Raw genomic sequence first — 20,113 nt, forward strand, 5'->3', positions numbered from 1 at the left:
CAAACTTGGTAATAAGGAACACGCTTCTCTGTTCTGTGAACACAAAACTGGTGTACTTCATGTAATATTTGCTAAACATTTAAATAAATAAACCTGCGCCAGGACCTTTGATTTAAACCTTAATTAAATAACTGCTTTTTATAGAGACAGGTCTATGTAATATCTTAAGCCAGACTCACCTGAATGGCCTGTCTCCACCTACAGGGGAGGTGGCAGTACTCCAACTCTTGCGGCCTCCTTCCTCTTTATCGTTCTTCTTCTTGCGGAGTGGTGTGGGCACGTATCCGCTCTGGTTGCTCTTGTTGGGCAGGTACTGGTTGAAGGGCATGGCAGTTCGTGGCTCGCTGATGGACGTCCGCCGCGCCGACATGTCATCCTTACGGACGTCTGGCATCTTCCTGTGCGGGGGACCGTCAGACTCCGAGTCACTGCCGCGGCCTGTTGAGAGGAGGGGTTGGTAAAAACGAAAGAGTTTATGAGTTTGTGAACTGTGTCATGGATCTTTTATGTCCATCACAGAGAGATCATTCTGCAGCTAATTTGTGAGAGGGGGCTAACGGGTGAGAGGGGGTGGGTTCACCCTGGACTGGTCACCAGTCAATCACAGGGCCAAAACACAAAGACAGACAACCACTTACACACACACTCACACCTAGGGTCAATGCAGAGTAGCCAGTTAGTCTAATGCGCATGTTTTTGGGATTGTGGGAGGAAGCCGGAGAACCCGCAAACACCACATAGAAGGGCCCAGACCGGGATTCAAACCTGGAACCCGCTTGCTGTGAGGCGACCGTGCCAACACCAGTGCTGCACCACAGTACTGTCCAACAGAGATTCATTAAACAGCAAATCTTTACTGCATTACTTTTCCCATATTGTTAACCTATACTGTTTTTTCTGCCCTTCTGGTGAAATGTATACAAGCAGCAGTGCCTCTGTTACATTCCATGAACTTTTTAAATGATAATAGGCTTTAAAAATGATCATGATTTCTTTTCAACTATCCGAGAGAGGAAGAGGCACCCAGCTCCTTAAGTCATTGTCAGAGAGAGACGGAGAGACGGAGACAGAAAACAAATCCAAAATAAGTTGAGCAAAGAAACAGTTGATTGAGGAGTTTCCCCAAGGTGTTATATCATGTAGGCCTACAAAATATTGCAGCACTGTTACAATTTTATTCATTCCAGTGGGTGAACATAAATGAACACCAAGCAGGTTGTGTCCTGTTTTTATGAAACAAAATAACATAAATCATGACTAATTTTGTATTGTGCAGCTCCTGATGACGGAATTCTAGCGGAAGAATTCACTCAGGATGCCACAGTGTCTGTCTATATCACTTCTGAAACACATTGTTAAGCTCTTAAATGTCAGCGGCAACACCTGGCTTTGCAGAAGTGCATCGCTCAAGGACTTTCCCTGTCTGGCGTCTTAAATTCCTCTGCAAGATGTTCATGTTTGATCCTCAGAGTACATACAAAATAGAGAACTGACAGGGGACATCACATGTTCACAATTTCAGTGATGTATCTTTAGCATACCGATCATTTCCGCCTTCATTAAGAAGTTTTTTGCTAATGCTAAGGCAAATTCAATATCTGGAAACAGCAGGTAATAGATACATGCAGCCTTGCTTTACCCCAAGGTCTCTCAAAATTCCTCCACAAGATGTTAAGCACATGTGCTACTGGAATTCCTCTCCTTCTGGATGCATTCATACTGAATCTATGACCTATGAATTTATGACTCAATGTACATATTTTCCAAGAATAAAGCCACATTTTCAACCAGATCTAAACTGTGAAATCTTCTCTTGGTTCTGAACAGATACATGTGGATGCAGCCACAGCTCTCAGTGGAAACAAATGGTATATTTTGAGCTGGTGAAAATCTCAGTTTCTATCAATAGACTTCATTTTTATGTGGTCTAAAAGACTGACAGATCAAGGTCCAAAGAGGGCCTTGAAATATCTGCAAGTCCAAAAATGACTGGTTCAATTATGACTGTTAACCCATATCAGCTGGAAACATGAGCGACCCCGCATCCAAGTCTATCCATCCTTAAGGACCAACACATGTCTGTATGGGGAAATCTGCTCAGTCTGCACATATGGTAACACTGAAACTTGAGGAATGTTTATCATGGGTCAATGCCATCCTGTACCAGAACTTCACAGAAACTTACATCAGTGAGTATCAACATGCAGTAATACTACAAGAAAGGTAAAAGTCAGTTCAACGCACATTACAGTGACTGAAAAGAAGGAACAGAATTAACCAACTCAATGACATCGCCTTTTTTATTGTTTTAAACAGCTTTTGATTTGCATTGGTTGACAAAAAAGAAGCGTTACTGTAAGAGAAGCAGAAGCACAAAGTGTCTCATTTATTAACGCTGTATCTGTCTATCAAAATTGGCCCAAATAAAAGCGAACCACCAATACTGAATCTCCTTTCAGTGACTGAATTAAACTCCTCTCCCCGTCTGTTAATTACTGTCAGGGTGAAGTCAGTTTACAGAGCTGAATAGTGAAAGGGTTTTGTCTAAAGGTCAGCGGGGCAGGGAAGTCCTGGCTCATTTGAGTTTGTTAATAAATTAATGCTCTTGTTCAGGGTGTCCTCAAAGTTCCCTGTGATTGGATAAAAACTACATTGTTATCCCGTTCCAACTTCTCTAGTTCGTGCCTCCTGGGTCTGATCAGAACACTAATAGTATACCTTCAATAACCTAAATATTATCACACATAAACCACTGGACCAACCATGTAGCTGACTTGCTAACTTCTCTAACCTGATATGCATGTCTGAACCACAAAGTGCTCCTGAAAGGAAATAACTGTAATAATCATATCATCATTGATGTGTGCTGCATTTAAGGAGTCACTTTGTAAAAATACTGTCACACATTTTTTCTACTCATTCTAATTCTCCAGCATGACTCCTGACTTCAATCACTTGCAATTTTGTGAATGTTTCCTAAAATGTCACAGCACGTTACTTTGGATCAAAGGTGGGCGTATGTGGATACGAGCAGCTTGAGGACGTGACTGATCAGCTGTGGGTTACATGTCTTGGTGTACAGATTGACTGACTGAGGGAAAACTTGGATAGTAAAAACTCCAGGCAGTTTCATTTTGATTAATCTATTGAGGCTGCTGAAAAGAAAACTTTGTCACTTTTTCACTGCTGCAATGGTACTTTTCCTTATGTAATTGTTGAACCTCATTCAAAAATGTGACCTCTTTGTAATGTCTAGGTAATCAAAATCTCTTGTCTTACTGCTGAAGTGGAGCTAATATTGTTTTCTTTTATCAAAAAATCTGGCTACTTATCTGCAGAAATAACAAAAGATTACAAGATTCATTGCTTTGTTTTTAACGGGAGATATTTAGGTTGGATTTCTTCCCCTTACTTCTGAGAAGCAGGTTTTTAGTTAGTTTGACTGTCGGTGACAGCAGCTCAAGCTTTGGAGACGCCAGTTTCCGTTGCACTTCCCTCAAAACAAAAACATAGTGAGACAGGATGCTTGGCCTGTGTTTTCCCACATGAAGTTCAGAGATGAAACGTGCACTGAGCTTTGTGACGACTGCTGCAACCTTTTATAGGCTGTCATTAAAATTCAAATAAAGTGTAGCAGTCAACAGCTTTCAATGACAACATGGTTAGCTTGGCATTATAAAGTACTTATATGCAGCCAAACTCTATTTTTCACTCAGTTTTTGACTTCAACACAAAGAATAAAGCAAATTCACAGCTGTTTGCAGTTTTGCTTCTCTTGAAAAACTTTGTGTAAAATTGTTATGCTACTGAGTTGGATGCATAAAGTTACATATATAAAAAAGCCATTCTGGACTAAGAAACAAAGTCAAGACCAATAAGCAACATATGAAAATTGCACATATGAAGTCAGACCTTTATGTTCCATTTCTTCTGTTTAAATTAGTATATGTGATTCTGGTCCGACACAACAGTGGGGTTGTGTGTGTTTTAACAGCAGTAGAGACTTCCAGTTGATTGAGTCCTACAGAAACAACCAACTAAAAACACACACAAATTAGGGAAGTCAAATAGAAATACCTAACTGCACCTTTTTTGGAAAGAAAATTAGCAGCATCTCAGGCGCACAGAGCATAATATTGTTTCCAAGACAACTAATAATCAAAACAAATTCAGTGATACTAGTACAGTCAGTACGATTGGGAGGAAAAAAATCATCCATCCATCCATTTTCTATACCGCTTATCCGTCAGGGTCGCGGGGGAGCTGGAGCCTATCCCAGCTGACTACGGGCGAGTGGCGGGGTACACCCTGGACTGGTCGCCAGTCAATCGCACACACAATCACACAAAGCCAGACAACCATATACACACTCACACCTAGGGACAATGTAGAGAAGCCAATTAACTTAATGTGCATGTCTTTGGGATCGTGGGAGGAAGCCGGAGTACCTGGAGAAAACCCACGCAGGCACAGGGAGAACATGCAAACTCCACATAGAAGGGCCCAGACCGGGATTCGAATCTGGAACCCTCTTGCTATGAGGCGACAGTGCTAACCACTGCACCACCATAACTGCCAACATCAGAAGAGTAAGTGTATCAGGTATTAACCGTAAGTCTCATTATTTTGAAGGTCAGCATGTATCATTATATGGATGTTTCTCTGATCAATCAGTCAAGCACCAAATCAAAAACTGCTAAAAGCCATCACTGAAACAACCACACCTCTTTTCTTTTCTTTCTGTCTCACTATAACAACTCTTCAATTCTTCCTCCCTCCCTGGTGCTGTCACTCATCTCATTCATCACTTCCAGAGAGTTATCCAACAGCTGTAGTTCAGAACAACAGACTCAAACACTCAGCACAGGACCACTTTTGTGTGGATGTCAACAGCAGGGCTGGAAATCCTCACTGAGAGGTGTCACAAACACTATGAGGCTGCAAGGCTGGACGAGCACAGTGGCTGAGGCACACATCCATTCACCTGCATACTGTGCATGAACAGATAACCCCACACAGATCCAGATATAGAGAGAGTTACTGTAGGATGAAACGGAATTGCTCCAACGTGCAACATTTCTGTAGAAATAAAGAATCTGATCAAACAATTGTCAAACAAGAGGAAAAGTTACAAAAAAAAAAACACTCTAAATTGTAAGAATGATGTCTCCTAGTGCTCAAAATACAGCTTAAAATCCTTCAGATTTTATTCCTCTCAAGGAACTGACATATTATCATCAAATTACAGTGATAAAGTTCTTTATTTTCTATATCAAATCAAACCTTTATTCTTCTATTCTTCCTGCCACTTTCAATTTATCAAACATCCAAATTTTTCAATGCTTGGACAAATAATTCAAAAGTCTACTTTTCACTACTGTCACTGGATGTCATGTTGGTGAAGCCTCTGCTAACATTACATAACCTAAATGTCCTAAAACAGATGTGACAGTGCTTGTTATTGCAGCAAGGCTTGCACATGTTTCTTTTTGACATTTCAAATTAATCAGATATGACTGTCTTAAGCACTGACACAGACATTCAAAGAGCCTGTAGATTTTTTTCTTACAACATTTCCTTCCCTTACATTATTTTTTTTAACCACCTAAAAATGCAGAGAAGTTTGAAACAAACAGAGTCGCTGAAGAACAAGAGGCACACATCAGCACCAGTAGCACATACTGCCTTATTTACAGTACATGCACACTTTGCCTACAGGCTAAATTTGACCAGAACAAAAACAGCAGGGCCTGTACCGAATTTCTTCCCTTTCACAAGCTATAGAATAGCTGTAGTTAAAATGAAACAATGGCCATAACCTGACTTCAAAATGGGCATTGCACTGAGATCATTCACTCTTTTCAAATAACCTTTAACTAGCACAGGGCGTTGTCGTGAAAAACACAGGGAGGACAACAAAGGGCTTTACTACAGTAGCAATACCAGGACAATGCACCTCATTTATCCATATACTATATCTGAACACCACAATAGACTCCAACAAAACAGCCAGTACTGAATTACTTCCCTTCCTCAAGACATATGGCTCTGCCTAAAAGGACACAGTGGCTATTGAATATATTTAACCTGTAACCTTTCATTTAAAGGCTCTAACCACAAGTTCACGCTTTCAAAGCCAATTCAGTCTGGCACAGGTAGCGTCTGTAATGAGCAGACTATTTCTCACCATCGCTGCTGCCGCGGGCGACCAGGACGTCCGGCGACGGGGTCTGTCGTGAGCGTGAGCCGAAGGAGTCCAGACTGTCGAACGAGTCCTCGCGGCCGTGGCGTGGCGGGGAGAGAGAGTCGCTGCGCTCAGAGTCCCAGCAGTCGATGTAACCGCTGTCCCGGATGCTGCGTTTTGGGCTCTCTGCCTCCTCTGCCTCCTGGACATTTATAAACAAATGTGTGCATACAAAATGAAAGATACATAACATTTCAGGTGAAGTGCATTTATGTATGAGATATAGCCCTATATTGGTCTCATAGCTTAGAGAACCTCATCTTCACCAGGTCAAACTACATCTGAAGAATCTGCTTACCTCCCCTCCCCTGCAAACACCTTATTGTAAGTAGAAGAGTAGCTTTCTCTAGCTCTCTCTTTTGAATCTTCTCATCTTTTCTTCTGCTCCAATCCATCTCTCTCGTCACCTCAGCGACCCCTCCCTTTGGATGCCGACAGTTGAAACATGTGTACGCAGCTAATGGAAGGTGGGGAAAGGCCTTTCCTGTCTACAAAAAGACTTCCTGTTCCTGACCCCTGTACCGCTTGTTATGCAACACCCAAACCTCTGACAAACTCTTTATTATGTTTTCATGTGCGCTGCACTGCCACAGGATTTCTGCCTCACTTATCTCTTTGTCTAACATACATTCAACTTATTCTTTGGCGAAGCAATGACAGTGTACGTTAAAAGTCAGAAAGATGAAGTCTGAACATTGACTTGACCAAGGTTCAATATCAGGTCAGTTTTTATTTTATGACTGTCAAACTGTTCTTGCTGCCTAAACCCACAACTTTCACAGTGCATTTAGAACTTAATTTTTTTTCTCATTCAAATTACACACCTTTTGAAGAAAGGTAAGAATGGGACATAAATATGAACAAATCTGATGGCTACACAAGTGGTAAGTGAGGTGTTACATGTTTTTCAAATTTCGGTCGGCTGACCTTTTAATTAACGCACTTTAGCCGACCTTCTCACAATAAGCAAGAGGATAATACTGCAGCTCGGCCACACATTCACCTTGCATTTCAATCATCACTTTTGTTTTTTTAAAGGTCCAGCTTCCATTTCAGTTGCATTACAAGTGAACTGGGAAGTGCCAGTTTAATACTGAATGTGTGCACCTGATGTGTTTTCTTGATTTTTCTTCATTTCATTATTAATCCCTGTTTTTGTTTCATAGAAACATTGTTTTGTTTTGGTCAGCTACAAAGTGTGAACATCTGGGAAAGTCATTCTGCTGCATTGGCAGTGACTTCTCAGTTTTATAGAACGGCAAAGGGACGGCACACTGTGGAATAAATCACACTGGGGTGACATCATGGTTATGAGTGGTTGTCATTAACTGTGTGTGTGTGTGTGTGTGGGAGAGAATAGACTGTGTGCGTGTGTGTCTTGGGGACTTGCGAATGTTAACTTTAACTTCTCCCTTTGGTTCGGTAAAGACATGGAATCAGGTTGAGATGATTGACCCAAGAGCCCAATGTAACAGAGGTCATCTTTGGGCTCCGGGTGGGGATTGTTATATGCTGTCTGAGATGATTTCTGGGAGGTCTGTGTACATTTAACAAACACAATCATTCAGTGCATCCCAAAATAAGTGCTCCAGTATCATATATACATTTTGTCAGGACATTTGGTTACTGCAGGGATAAAATCTGTGATTTTCTGTTTAAAGGAAACCGACAGGCGCTCTCTATCCATTATACTGTACTCCACCAGCTGTGGTTGCTAGGAGATTTGTAACACAACCGCAACAACAGCTACTGACTGTATTGTCCCTGTAGTTTAGATCGAGATGGACATTACTGAATAAGATCTAGCAAACCTTTCGCATCTGTGACAGCAGGCCCTCAAACTCTTTCAGGTCCAGCGTGGGCCCGTTATAGGAGGTACAGCTGTTGGCGGCTCGACCCAACCAGTAAATGGTGATTAGAACCTAAAGGAAAGAAAAAATATATTTGGGCATTGTGATAAACTGAGATACTATGTGAATAAAAAAATCAAGCAAAGCATAGAATAGGAAGGTAGGAAGGTTGCTGCTAAATATCTGAACATTTAAAAACCAAGTACAATAGCACATCTCTTATTACACTTTGTGAACAGGCTCAACAACCCATACTATGATGATGATATTTGTTTATGTGAGCTGTTAACACTTGTTTAAAACAACAGAAACAGGGATCATCAGAGTCCAACGTTCCTCACTGCTGTCAAAAGTCTTCATAATGATACCTTGGATCCAGACACACTGTCTTCGCTGTCATAACATGTCACTCAAGGTACATTGAGCCAATTTGTTTGAGGCCTGAGTTGGTTGTCCCAAACCAGTCATCACGAAAGACTGCAATTACATCACACTGAGGTATTTTTTCTGAGTAAACCTGTACAATTCAATTAAGTGGGTGTACAGTAAGTACATGTAGTTATGCAGGCTAACATATATATTAAGCCTTTAACTAGTCTTCTAAACAGGTAAAACTTGGCTTACATGTGGTTGTATTGAAATGAAAACAAGCTGAATTTCTAGTCATTACAATCCAGCCTCTTCCACAGAAGTTCCATGTTGGTCAATGTGTCCTGCACAAACACGACATGACTGAGCCATTGTTCGGACCCTGAAACCAGTCTCCTGCTAAAGCAAGCATCTCCTGTGGGGCCACAGTGATTTATATTTGCCTGTCAGCTAGCTCAGCCATGACGGCATAAATTACCAGATCAATCTCATCTCCTTCCAACCCAGTAACCCCGTAAAATCAGCGGCTGAAGGAGGCCGTAGTTCTGACTTTTGCTTGTAACCTTCCGTCTTGAAGTAAAGCTAAAGATGACTGAGGAAGTGAAGCTTACTGCATTCAGTGTAACTCCCTCTGGATTCAGCTAAATGCCTAAAATGCAGAATGTACAGATTGGCTGTAGCCACAGGCAGATCACACAGAGCTGCACCTTTAGCACTGCTGGCCAAGTGTTCCAGCTATATTTACTGTGTCCATGTCAACCAGCACTCCACAGGGATTGCTTTGATAAGAAAGCTCAGCATGGCTTAATGTGTTTATTTCAGTCATACTGTCAGTGTAAACAGAGGCCACCTTTCACAATCGAAGGAAGTGCAAAAACAGACAGGCTGAATGAGAAGTCTTTTCTGTATGATACTGCTGATTCCTGAAGAGAAATAAATCTTTTATGCCAAAGCAGGGTCAGCCTTACCAAGTTGCAACATGACAACAGGGAGATATTTAATATTTTGCTCAAGGAGACTTCAAAAGAGTGGACATCAGATCACCCGGGAATAAACTAGAAACGAGATTGAAACTGTTGGTGACAGATTTGCAGTTTTGGCATTCTTCTTTCTGTAAATTACATGATACGCAACTGCAAAGAACACTGAAAATATTAGTTAACATGCCAAAGCAATACTGCACTTGCTGTGGCTATGCTTCATTATCTGCACAGTTTAGCAAACCGAGCAGCCGAGTGTATTGCTTCTGTGTCATTACTATAACGACAACATCCGTGCCAACAGAAGTGGGTCAGCACCAAACGTGTTTCTATTACTTGCACAACACAGCTGCATCCGCGGGATTCAGGCATGCAATCCTAAACCTACAGCAAACAACCGTATAAAAAGCACAGAGTTACGGCAGTTCAAATCAAACATCAGCGGAGTTTTAACTGACAGGCCTGAGAGTGAAGTGATGCACAGCACGACACTCGCTTTGCCACTTCAGTTTCAGCTATTGTCTGATCTGGCAGATGTGGAAAGACTTGTCTAAGAGGTTCCACTGAAAAAAAGCTGCATCTTTGTTTCAAGTACATACACACTTACACCTTGCTTACACAAGGTTGGGAATGAACCCAGAATGCATCTACAATTTAAATACATCGACACAAGGCACATGCATGCACACGTTTAATTACATGTCACACTCTCCAGACCTCAAGCGGTGCACAGATGCAGATTTCAAATACTAGTCATCACAATACACACACTAAACAATCCTTCTTTCTTGCTCACACCAGCATCTGCTAAACTATCATCTCATGACACCTGCAGTATTCTACTCATCCATGCAGCACTTTTTACTTCCTGTCTGTTTACTAAAAACACCTTTATCACCAAATCACCAAATTCATCTCTGTGCAGTTCCTTCACCTCTCAGTATGTGATGTCCTGCAGAGACAGCTGCTATCAAATCCTACTCCTCATCCTGAGCCTGCAGGGCCGATTCATAGCGTAGTAGCAGGTCCTGGCTAAAGCCCTGGCTCCTGGGACTTTGTGGGCTGCTTGCTATTGCTGCAAATGTTGGCTAATTTAGCTGAGAATCCCAGTATGTAGCGTATGTAATGAGCTAGCGGCCCAGGGTGGCTCTGCAGCGCCACACATTAACTTGTACAGTGCACGGCAGAATTACAGAGAGAGAGTGGGAGAGAGGGAGGGAGGGGGAGAGCGAGAGAGAGAGAGAGAGGGAGCTTTGACTGCAAAGTGGGCAGGGCTACTGATACGTGTTCTTCTTCTTAAAGCAGCATCATTAGAGAACCAGAAGGTGTTGAGGTATATTTGAACAAAAATAGATGCCACACAAAAAACTAAAACAGGGAGAAAGAACCGAACTCAATAGAATATACAGAAACAAAAAATAGAGCAGGTAAGCAAGATGAGCTGGACTAAGTAGAATAAGAACAAACACAATTGATGGACAGTATGGCCAGTAATATTGTTGTACAATAATACATAACCAGGAACTGACGGTAGTGTGAATAGAATTGGTGGAGCTGACAGACATAATAAGAGCAGCAGAAAGAAGACAAAGTGACGGATGGGAGTGATGGATCATAATAACAAGTTTTCATCCACACATACATTTAGCACACAAGCAAATCATCCCACTCTAATCCCGAAGTATCACTTACATTCTTGAGTTTTCGACTGCAGTCACTTCCCCTGAGGATGAGAAACAGAGGGAGAGAGAGTGAAACATTCACTGGTGTAAATATGTGAAATATCTCAGATACAAATAAAAGCAGACCCTCTTCAACCAACCAACTCCATCATGTCCATGCAGCAATAATGAAGATCATTGAATATATAGAGGAGTCTGCAGTGGCCCTCACAGGGTGAGCTAACAGACTATATGCTTACATCTCTGGATTTGGTTGGCTGTTTGGTGTGGTGTGTGTGTTTATTGTTGCAACCAGTTATATTTAATTACTGTAGTTTGACTTCAGCTAACTAAAATATAAACTACATCACGGAATATTTGTGGAAGTTTCTCTTGACCAAAGAGCAAAGATGCTTTTCTGGATCTGCCATTATCCACCAATATTCATCAATCACAAAGACCTTCAACAGAAAGTCATAAGAGGCAGATGTCACAGTGGGGACCACATGGTTAGCTGGCCAAGTGATCTCTGGGAGGCGCAGAGAACAAACACCACAGCACTGGCCACTTAGCGCCACAGATGTTTCCAAAATGAAAAGATGCGGATCTTGCGGGTCACCGCCTTAAGCTATAAATGGGAAGTGGAATGAACCAGTTGTAAAACTGACCCCAATACACACTTGTGTTGTGGAAATAAACTGTATAGTCCTAGGCAAAGTGAAAGACACAGGAGCACAAGCACACACATACACAAAGTTATGACAAAGATCTGTATTTCTCCATTAGTCTTGACTCAACAAAATACATTATCTCTCCTTTCCTAAACTGTGACTGTTAGGGACAAAACATGTTGGCAGGAAAGTTTAAAAATCACACAACAGATACATTTCTGAATATAAAGTGAAGGAGCAGATCCCTCCTTAACAATGGAAACAGCTATACACAGAAACTCACTAAATAAAGTACATTACATACAGTACAAACAAAAGAAAGGGTTCTTAAGACAGAATTGAAGGCAAAGGGAGACCTGCCAAAATCCTCTTGCTAGAGTCAAAGCACCCTAACAAAGAAGCCTGGTCATCCTCTGAGTTCTGCCTGGATTGTGATGAAACAAACAAACAAAAAAACCTCTATTAAATTTATACTCAGGCTCATTGTGTTAAATGTCCTGCAGTGTAACATGTGCTAGCCCAAAAACCATCCTTATGTGAAATGATTCTCACAATTTAGACCGTTCATTAAATGGATGCAAGTTGTGTAAGCTCCCAATTATGTATGGAAAACACATGTATGGGTAAAGGACTGCTTAACACTCAATGCATAACTAGTATTAAATACATCTTACTGCTAAGAGAAAATGGATAACAGTATGTGGCCAAGAGATGAATACGTAGGAAGTAGACATGCGCCAACTGGTGGTAACGGCTGGTAACTGGAATTGACCGATTTTCATGTGATCGAACATGATCGGCGACTGGCCGATCAGACAGATATGTCGATTTTATGCCGGTTAAATGCACTCACGCACCGCATGATCAACAGCGCGCAGCATCAGCAGTACATGTGCATATAGTAGAGTAGACCTTGCAGGTTACAACATGTCAGCTGTATGGAAATTCTTCAGAGTAAGTGAAGAAAACAATAAGTATGCAACACGCAACATATGCAAGGACAAAGTTGGACGTGGAGGGGCAACATGAAAAAATTGGCACAACCAGCATCTCATCCGACACTTAAAACAACATCACCCGGCGGGGTTTGCAAAGTTTGACGAAGCTAGCAAAGGCCAATGCTCACTTTACCCCGGCTAAAGATAAACGCCAAGCTACAGCTAGCACTAAGACAAGTCAACCTCCTCTGCTAGCTTATATGAACAAGGAAAAAAGTAAAGGCTTAACTAGAAAAATAATGGAGTTCATTGCACTTGACGACCAACCGCATTACTGAAAAGTCGACTGAATTTCTATGTTAGAATTTTCTATTAAAGAAAAGATAGAAAATAAATCTCTCTGTGCTGTAAAGTGGTTTGAAAAATCGGAATAGGCCCAAAAAAATGGTCGGCGCATCCCTAGTAGGAAGGCATTACTTTGTGCGAAATGTCTCACCCAGTATGAAAAACAAAACAGTATTCAGTACATAGTATAGATTATGAGACTGTTTATAACTAAATTCCAAAGCCCGAGGGTCACAAAGCGGAACTCACTCAACAGACAAGTGACACCCAAATTGCAATTGCGTGAGTTTTCCATGGCAGCAGTGACCTGACAAAGAGAGGAGTGAAAGAAGAGACGAAGAGCAAGGTGAAAGTAGCTGGAGGGAATGATCCCTAAACCCTCTCCCTCCTCCCTTTCTGGGAGCATGACTAAATAAACACAGAGACAGGTTGCTTTTCTTTGCTTGTAGAAACGAAGCTGAAGGACAAACACACCAGATTCCATAAGGTATTAGATCATATTCATTGATACCCATCTCCTCAGCTTCTGTGATATCAGTGAGGTGCTTGTGCGGAGCCACAAGGATGCTAAAAGGCACCCGCCCGAGCCACAGCTGCTCTAGTAGCATCAGGGTGCAGAGCGGCTTCTTTCCTCCACACTCCACCATGAAAAGTTTACTTCTGTGCCTTGATTATTCATTTGGAAAGCTTTTGTCTTTTTATGTAGCACATAGGGAATTACAAGTGGAGTTTCATTATACAGTCTTGTATTGTATACTTGACCAGAGTGTGAAAGAACAGCAACTCAAGCTTAATTATCAAGGACTTCTCTTTTCTTGTACCTGACTGTTACACCTGTATTTACCTATTACCTACTTACCTATTCTATCATATTTATTCCTGCCAAACCGATGGAAACACATTTATTTTGTGTCTTATTTTTTTGTAATTCAAAAGCTTGCATAGTATTGCTAGACGGGTGAGACAGACCTCCCCTCTCCTCTCCATGACTCTGCCTGGAAAACTGTCACTTATCTTGGACATCTCTCTATTTTCATCGACACGCAGAGCAAGAGATATTTTCAGCCTCAGCCCATGATGTTCCCAAACCTGCTCGGCTTCTCGCCACCCTGTCCAAAGCTGTTTCCTCGATGAGTAAACACCTGTCCAGAGACTCAGAGGGAAAAGCACTGAAACTGCTTCCTGTATGGGTACAAGCTGCAAGGAAATAACCACCCTGTGCAACGCAGGGTTACATAAAGCCTGGAAACAGCACAGGGTCACTAAAGCAACGATACTAATGTTTCCTTGTCAAGTTGTGCCAATTTTTATTGCCCGTATATTCCAGATGATATCTTCAGAGTCAGCACATTTATACTCATTCAGCATGAAAATCATCATGAGTAGTGGGAAGGCGACCAGATCCTACAGGCCTAACATATTTGGATACCACAATATCAATATTTCATTTTTAATGTAGTGCTTATCATCAATACTGGTATATTGCAACACTCCTGCTTATAACATTAGCTTGACAGTCTGGTGAGGCAGCAGAGGCATCTGGAACGGACAAAATACGGTCAGAAAGGATTCTACATGACACAGCTGTTCTGACATAAAACGCAGGAGCTAGAGTTTAGTCTATAAACTATTGAGAAATTGTCAGAAATGCTCTTTACAGTTTCCCAGAGCCAGGAGTGATGTCTTCAATACTTTTTTTTGAGGGGGGTCTGACTAACAGTTAAAAATCTATAAACTCTTCATTTCTTATCATAATTGACAAAAAAGCAACAAATCCTTAAAGTGAAGAACCAGCATGTTTGATATTTTTGCCTGAAAAATGACAATTAATCGATTAAATGGATGATTAATTATCAAAATATTTGGCGACTAATTTTCTTTCGACTGATTAATCAATTAAACGACTGGTCGCTGCAGATCTGCTAAATAATGCTAAGAATAACAGTAAAAACTAACATTAAAGTAAATGGACTATGACTGAAAATGACACTCGAGTTCCAGTTTAAACTAGAGCTGTAACAGAATGACGTTTATGCTTGTAAACTTGCATACATGCTCTGAAACAAAGGTTACTTAAAACGGTTCTCCACAAGCATGTGCACACACACACACACACACACACACACACACCTCAGTGCTTTCAAAAATTCCCTGTCCTGACAAAACCAGTCAAGCAGATAAGATTAGTACCATCTTCTCTCTGCACAGCCAGCATGAGGACAACACATGCCATGCACGCACACGTAAAAAAAAAACAAACAAACAAAAGAAAAAAAACTATATGCACTTGGCTTTGTTACCAAGCAACAAAGTAGGAGCCACAGTTCAGCGAGTGATGTAAACCCTTGCAGTGTGTTTGGACAGAGACCACTTGTGTCAAACAGATATGCTATTGTTGCTTCACTCACACAGGCTCTACAACTTCCACTGACTCTCAGTTATTTATGTTGGCAGTGAACTGAGCGATTGTCTGATGCAGAGAATGACAGACAGGGTGACTGACAGAGAGTGACATAAAGAAACACACAACCAGAGATGCAGACAAGCTATCTATTAACACACAATCATAGTGTTCATTATCAACACTTGGTCCATGTGCTTCAGGAAACACAAGCATTCATTGTTTGTCCTAATATGTGGGTGAGGGCACTAACCTGCATGGCACTTGGTGGGAAGAAGGCGGATTACAGTGAACACCAGCACTGACCAATGCCTTCATTGTTGTCATATTATGTTTATTATATAATAAATTCCACAGTGTACAGATTTATTTTTTGGAAGGCTGTGATTCTGGCATGCTACACACACGCACACTTCCTATCTGGTAAAACAACAGGAAAATGGAGGAGAGGTTCAAGGAAAAGCCCAATTTTATTAAAAGGTATAAAATACGCACAAAAGCTTGAGAACAGCTACTAACTGGATCTTGAGGCGGTTTTGTTTTTGTTTTCAAGGCCAACCCTGAACTTTTAAGACAACTGAAGGAGAAGTCCTTAAATTGATAATCTCCAGTCCCATGACTAGTGGGCAAACTTCATCTAGAGATGAAGATCACGTGATATGATTGCAACTACTGTAGGATGACCATGTAAAAAGGCTGACAAATCCAACACTGACTCAGAAAACTGGCTACCATAATCACAAATCATGCCTGCACTGCTGTTTGCTCGTTTGAAAGAACGGCAAACTCTTACAGTTTTATGTACTTTATGTATTTAGATGAGTCCACTTGAAGTCATCTACAAAACACCTGCTGCTTGAAGAGACAAGACAGCAGCCTAAACCCCTGTTTGTGAATATACTGACAATACAATCAAGAAAAAAAAAACACAGTCACATACAGTATAGCACAAAAAGCCACCTGCATGCTGACACACAAGCACACACATAGACAAGCGCGCACACACAAACACTGAGGAGTAAGTGCAACACTGAATTGTTGAGGCTTACTTGGCAGTGGGACGCGTCGACGTGTCCTGCAGGTCTCCAGGGTCAAACAGCTGGGAGCCTTTCAGGCCCAACTCCTCACAGCCACGCAGAAACACGCTGAGGTTGTCCTGCACAGAACCCACACACACACACACACACGGTTTCGTCAGGATGAATATGCTGTTGGCAGAGACCGAAGGCAAAGCAAGGTCAGATCCATTAACTGTACAAGGTTCAAGTCAAACTCAACCATAACAAACACACACATTTTCTCTCTGATCTTTTTTTAAAATCATATACTCATCGTAAAAAAAAAAACTGGCTCTTCTACACTAGAGCCAAACAAACAAAAGAAAAGAAAACAAAAAAAAATAAATAAAACAAAAGTAAATACACACTGTGAATTCACCCATGGTACACATGTAAACACACTTCAATAGTCTGCACTTCTAGTACTATTCCCACTGATGTAATGACTTCCCTGATCTCACAACCCTCAAATAAACATTTACAAACCTAAAGACAGACTGCCCTAAAAGTCCAGAAATGTGCACATTCTTTGGGTGTAAAATTCAAATGGGTCCTTACAAAAATGGAAAAACAAGAACACATACTCACAGATAAGGCCAAGCTCAACTTAATTTACTACATGTCAATTCTCTCTCTCTCTCTCTCTGACACCCACAAACACACACACAGATCTCTTTCAAGGTCAAGCAAACACAAACACACGCTTGCCATTGATGTATAACTACAAGAGATGACAAGAGTCCAGGTAGCTAATCTTACTGCCTGAAAAGAATTAATACTTCTCTTGTACCTGCACGCAAACATGCAAAGCCACCCACACACACACACACAACATGAAAATCAGGATACCTGCTCGACAGAAATGTGACACCAGCGGGCTCTGTGGACGGCTTTCGTACTTCTCCTCTCTCAGATGGCTCCAACTTTCACTTTTCACATTTTGCTTCCTTCAAGTGTCTCCTGCTTTCTTTCCTATCTCTCCTTCTTCACTTGCTTTCCATTAGAACATTCCCACTTTCTCTTCTGACGTACCTTTCACACTCTGTCCATCTTCTTGGTCTTCCCCCTCTGCTCTCAGAAAAGCTCTTTGTTGGACGCAACTCGAGCTGAGCTCTCCTCTCCTGTTCCCAGGTTCTCTCTCTCTCTCTCTTTGTTTCTACATTTCTCTATCCTTCAGAGAGCCACAGCCAAAGCCCTTCCCTCTCTCTCTCTCTCTCTCTCTTTGGGTGCCATTTCCTCTCCACCCTGATTGTAAACTGTAACGAGCACTTTCTCTCACACACCAAAACAAAAATACAAGGCATGTATGTCCATTCACAATGAGCACATGTTTAGAATGCAATTTTAAATCAAGGATGAGCATTTTAAGTAATTTCCATATAAAAGTAGTCACAATAAATAAATAAAAAAATAAATAAATAAATAAATAAATATTATGAAATACTTGCATAAAAAATAAGGTCCAAAGTGAACACAGAAGCGTCACAACAGATCTTGAACGCCACTGTCAGCCGTAACAGCTACCTCATCGGCACAGTGCTTTCCTCATACATCTTATCCACTCTCACAATTGTTATTTGCCGTGATGGTATCTTGTACTCCAGCTCAACAAACGGCATCAGCTCACAGAAGCATCCTGTCGTCCTGTGATACGCAAGTTCAACATCTCACAACTTACTCATTGCTGATTCATTAAGTTAATTTTTCAAAATACTTCCAAACATCCCTGCCACACCTGCTGGTTGTCTGTCTGTGTGTGTGAAACATTAGACTGAATGAAATCTGACTGAAAACTGAAATGTTATCTAATGCATATGCAGATATTCATAGACAGCGGTTACATCACTGCACCTGGTCCAAAAAAGTAAACTTTCAAAATAGAGCAGGATCAATCATATTGAAAAAAACAAAAAAAATAAAAGACTGTATATGTTGGACGAATGTTGATGCTCAAATCGAGCACTCATGCCGATCCCTGCATTAAACATACACACATAAAATACACAGACACACAAAACGAAGAGACTTATTTATATGTACACACTGGTTGGTATAAGAACACATGGCTAAACACACACACACACACACACACACACACACACATACACTTGGAAATACTTGTTCTCACGATCCTTTCCCATTCGTAGCAAAACACCCCCTCCAAACCCATCATGCAGCTTCCTGTGTTTTTGGGAGAGCCCCATCTATGCTATCCTGATGAGGCAACCCCACCCATCTATACACCCCCCGCACACACACACACACACTCGCACACACAGCTATCTCTTTGAGAGAAAACAGCAATCTCTTTTGACAATTTTTCTCCAGGGAGGACACAGTGAGATTAAGTGGGTCTCACACACTGCTGCTGATCAAGGTCACTTTCCAGATATCACTGAAGAACAATAAGGGAATCCCTTCAGGTGCAACAGGGACTTCTTAATTTTCTGCTTCAGAAATCCAAATCAACAGATCTGGCCCACACATCCGCTTTGGATAGGATTCAGTTGTAAAGTTAATAATATAATTCTTATATAAATTAAATTAAAGTCCTTTCATGGGTCATTGCAGAGTGAAGACAAAAATGTACATCTTTAATAAGAAGCTCTGAAGCTTTTTTAATATTTATTGTGATAATATTTAGGAAAATATTTTGAAAATACAAACAAAAAAAACAGTATAAACATTTTTACTATAATCACGTACCCGTCAGCTATACCTACAGCACGTGTAAGAGACAGACCCTTAGGAGCTGTATGATAAAGAACCGCCAATAAAACCAGACTTTTAAGAGTATACATCAAAACAGGAGCGCTTGAGAAAGTGGAGCCAGGAACTGGATGGGAATCTGATGGTGTTGTTGACAGCAACAATCTCAGCTAGCACAAAGCAACTTTAAACTTCAGCTGCCAAACAGCTTCACCCATGTTTATTTTTTCCCTATTTTCCATTAGCTGGTGTTTCATATGGACTGGAATAACAAACACAGAAATCAACAACAAGCCAACTGACGACTAAGGAAGCTCGTTTAGTAGCAACTTGAGCAATAACAAACAGGATAATAATTTAGTGGGTGTCTGGAGCATTGCATGTGTGTGTGTATGTGTGTTTGTGTGAAGTAATGAAAATAACTTTGTGGTGATTTGCAGGTCACTGCCACAGGAAACTGGGCGTCCACCGCAAAGAAATGACTGACAGCTGAATGTGTTTGCAGAAGGATTGGAAAGGGAGGACGTGGACTAAGACACAAAGCTCCTGTGCTCTCTGTTAATAATAATAATAAAAAAGATCAAGTCATAATAATTTGGGAAAAAGTTATCATAAGTGTGGAAATACCAACCCTAGTATAACTGGCAAGTGATATACTAATCTTGGTAGTTTTTTCAGGGAAGTGGATCAGTGTTCACGCCCTAATTTTGGTCCTTCACATAATCCAGATACAAGCTGCACAGGACAAGGAAACAATACACTTAAATGTTAATAAAATACATTCCTGGTTATTTTTTTCTCCCCATCAAGGATAATTCTGGAAAAAAAATACATGCCATAGTCACAATTCCTAAAAAGACTTGGTCAAAACCTAGTAAATGGTTAGG

At 41.1% G+C, this 20,113-nt stretch overlaps 1 protein-coding gene across 12 annotated transcripts in view; it reads right to left on the reverse strand.

The window, feature by feature from the left end:
• The window catches only part of limch1b (LIM and calponin homology domains 1b), a 77,925-nt gene that overhangs the window by 22,076 nt on the left and 35,736 nt on the right, over positions 1–20,113 (reverse strand). For 10 of the 12 annotated variants that reach the window (XR_006844827.1, XM_046405525.1, XM_046405524.1 and 7 more), the window contains exons 5-9: positions 16,509–16,615; positions 11,136–11,166; positions 8,056–8,166; positions 6,188–6,386; positions 180–438 (exon numbers count right to left, since the gene is read on the reverse strand). Coding sequence is in view for 11 of the 12 variants with exons in the window: in XM_046405525.1 (XP_046261481.1) it covers positions 180–438; positions 6,188–6,386; positions 8,056–8,166; positions 11,136–11,166; positions 16,509–16,615 (707 nt within the window). In the remaining variant the exon portion in view is untranslated. The other 2 variants (XM_046405522.1, XM_046405523.1) reach the window with 2 other exon arrangements.

This window comes from Scatophagus argus, chromosome 12 (assembly GCF_020382885.2).
Source record: "Scatophagus argus isolate fScaArg1 chromosome 12, fScaArg1.pri, whole genome shotgun sequence".
Classification (NCBI taxonomy): domain Eukaryota; kingdom Metazoa; phylum Chordata; class Actinopteri; family Scatophagidae; genus Scatophagus; species Scatophagus argus.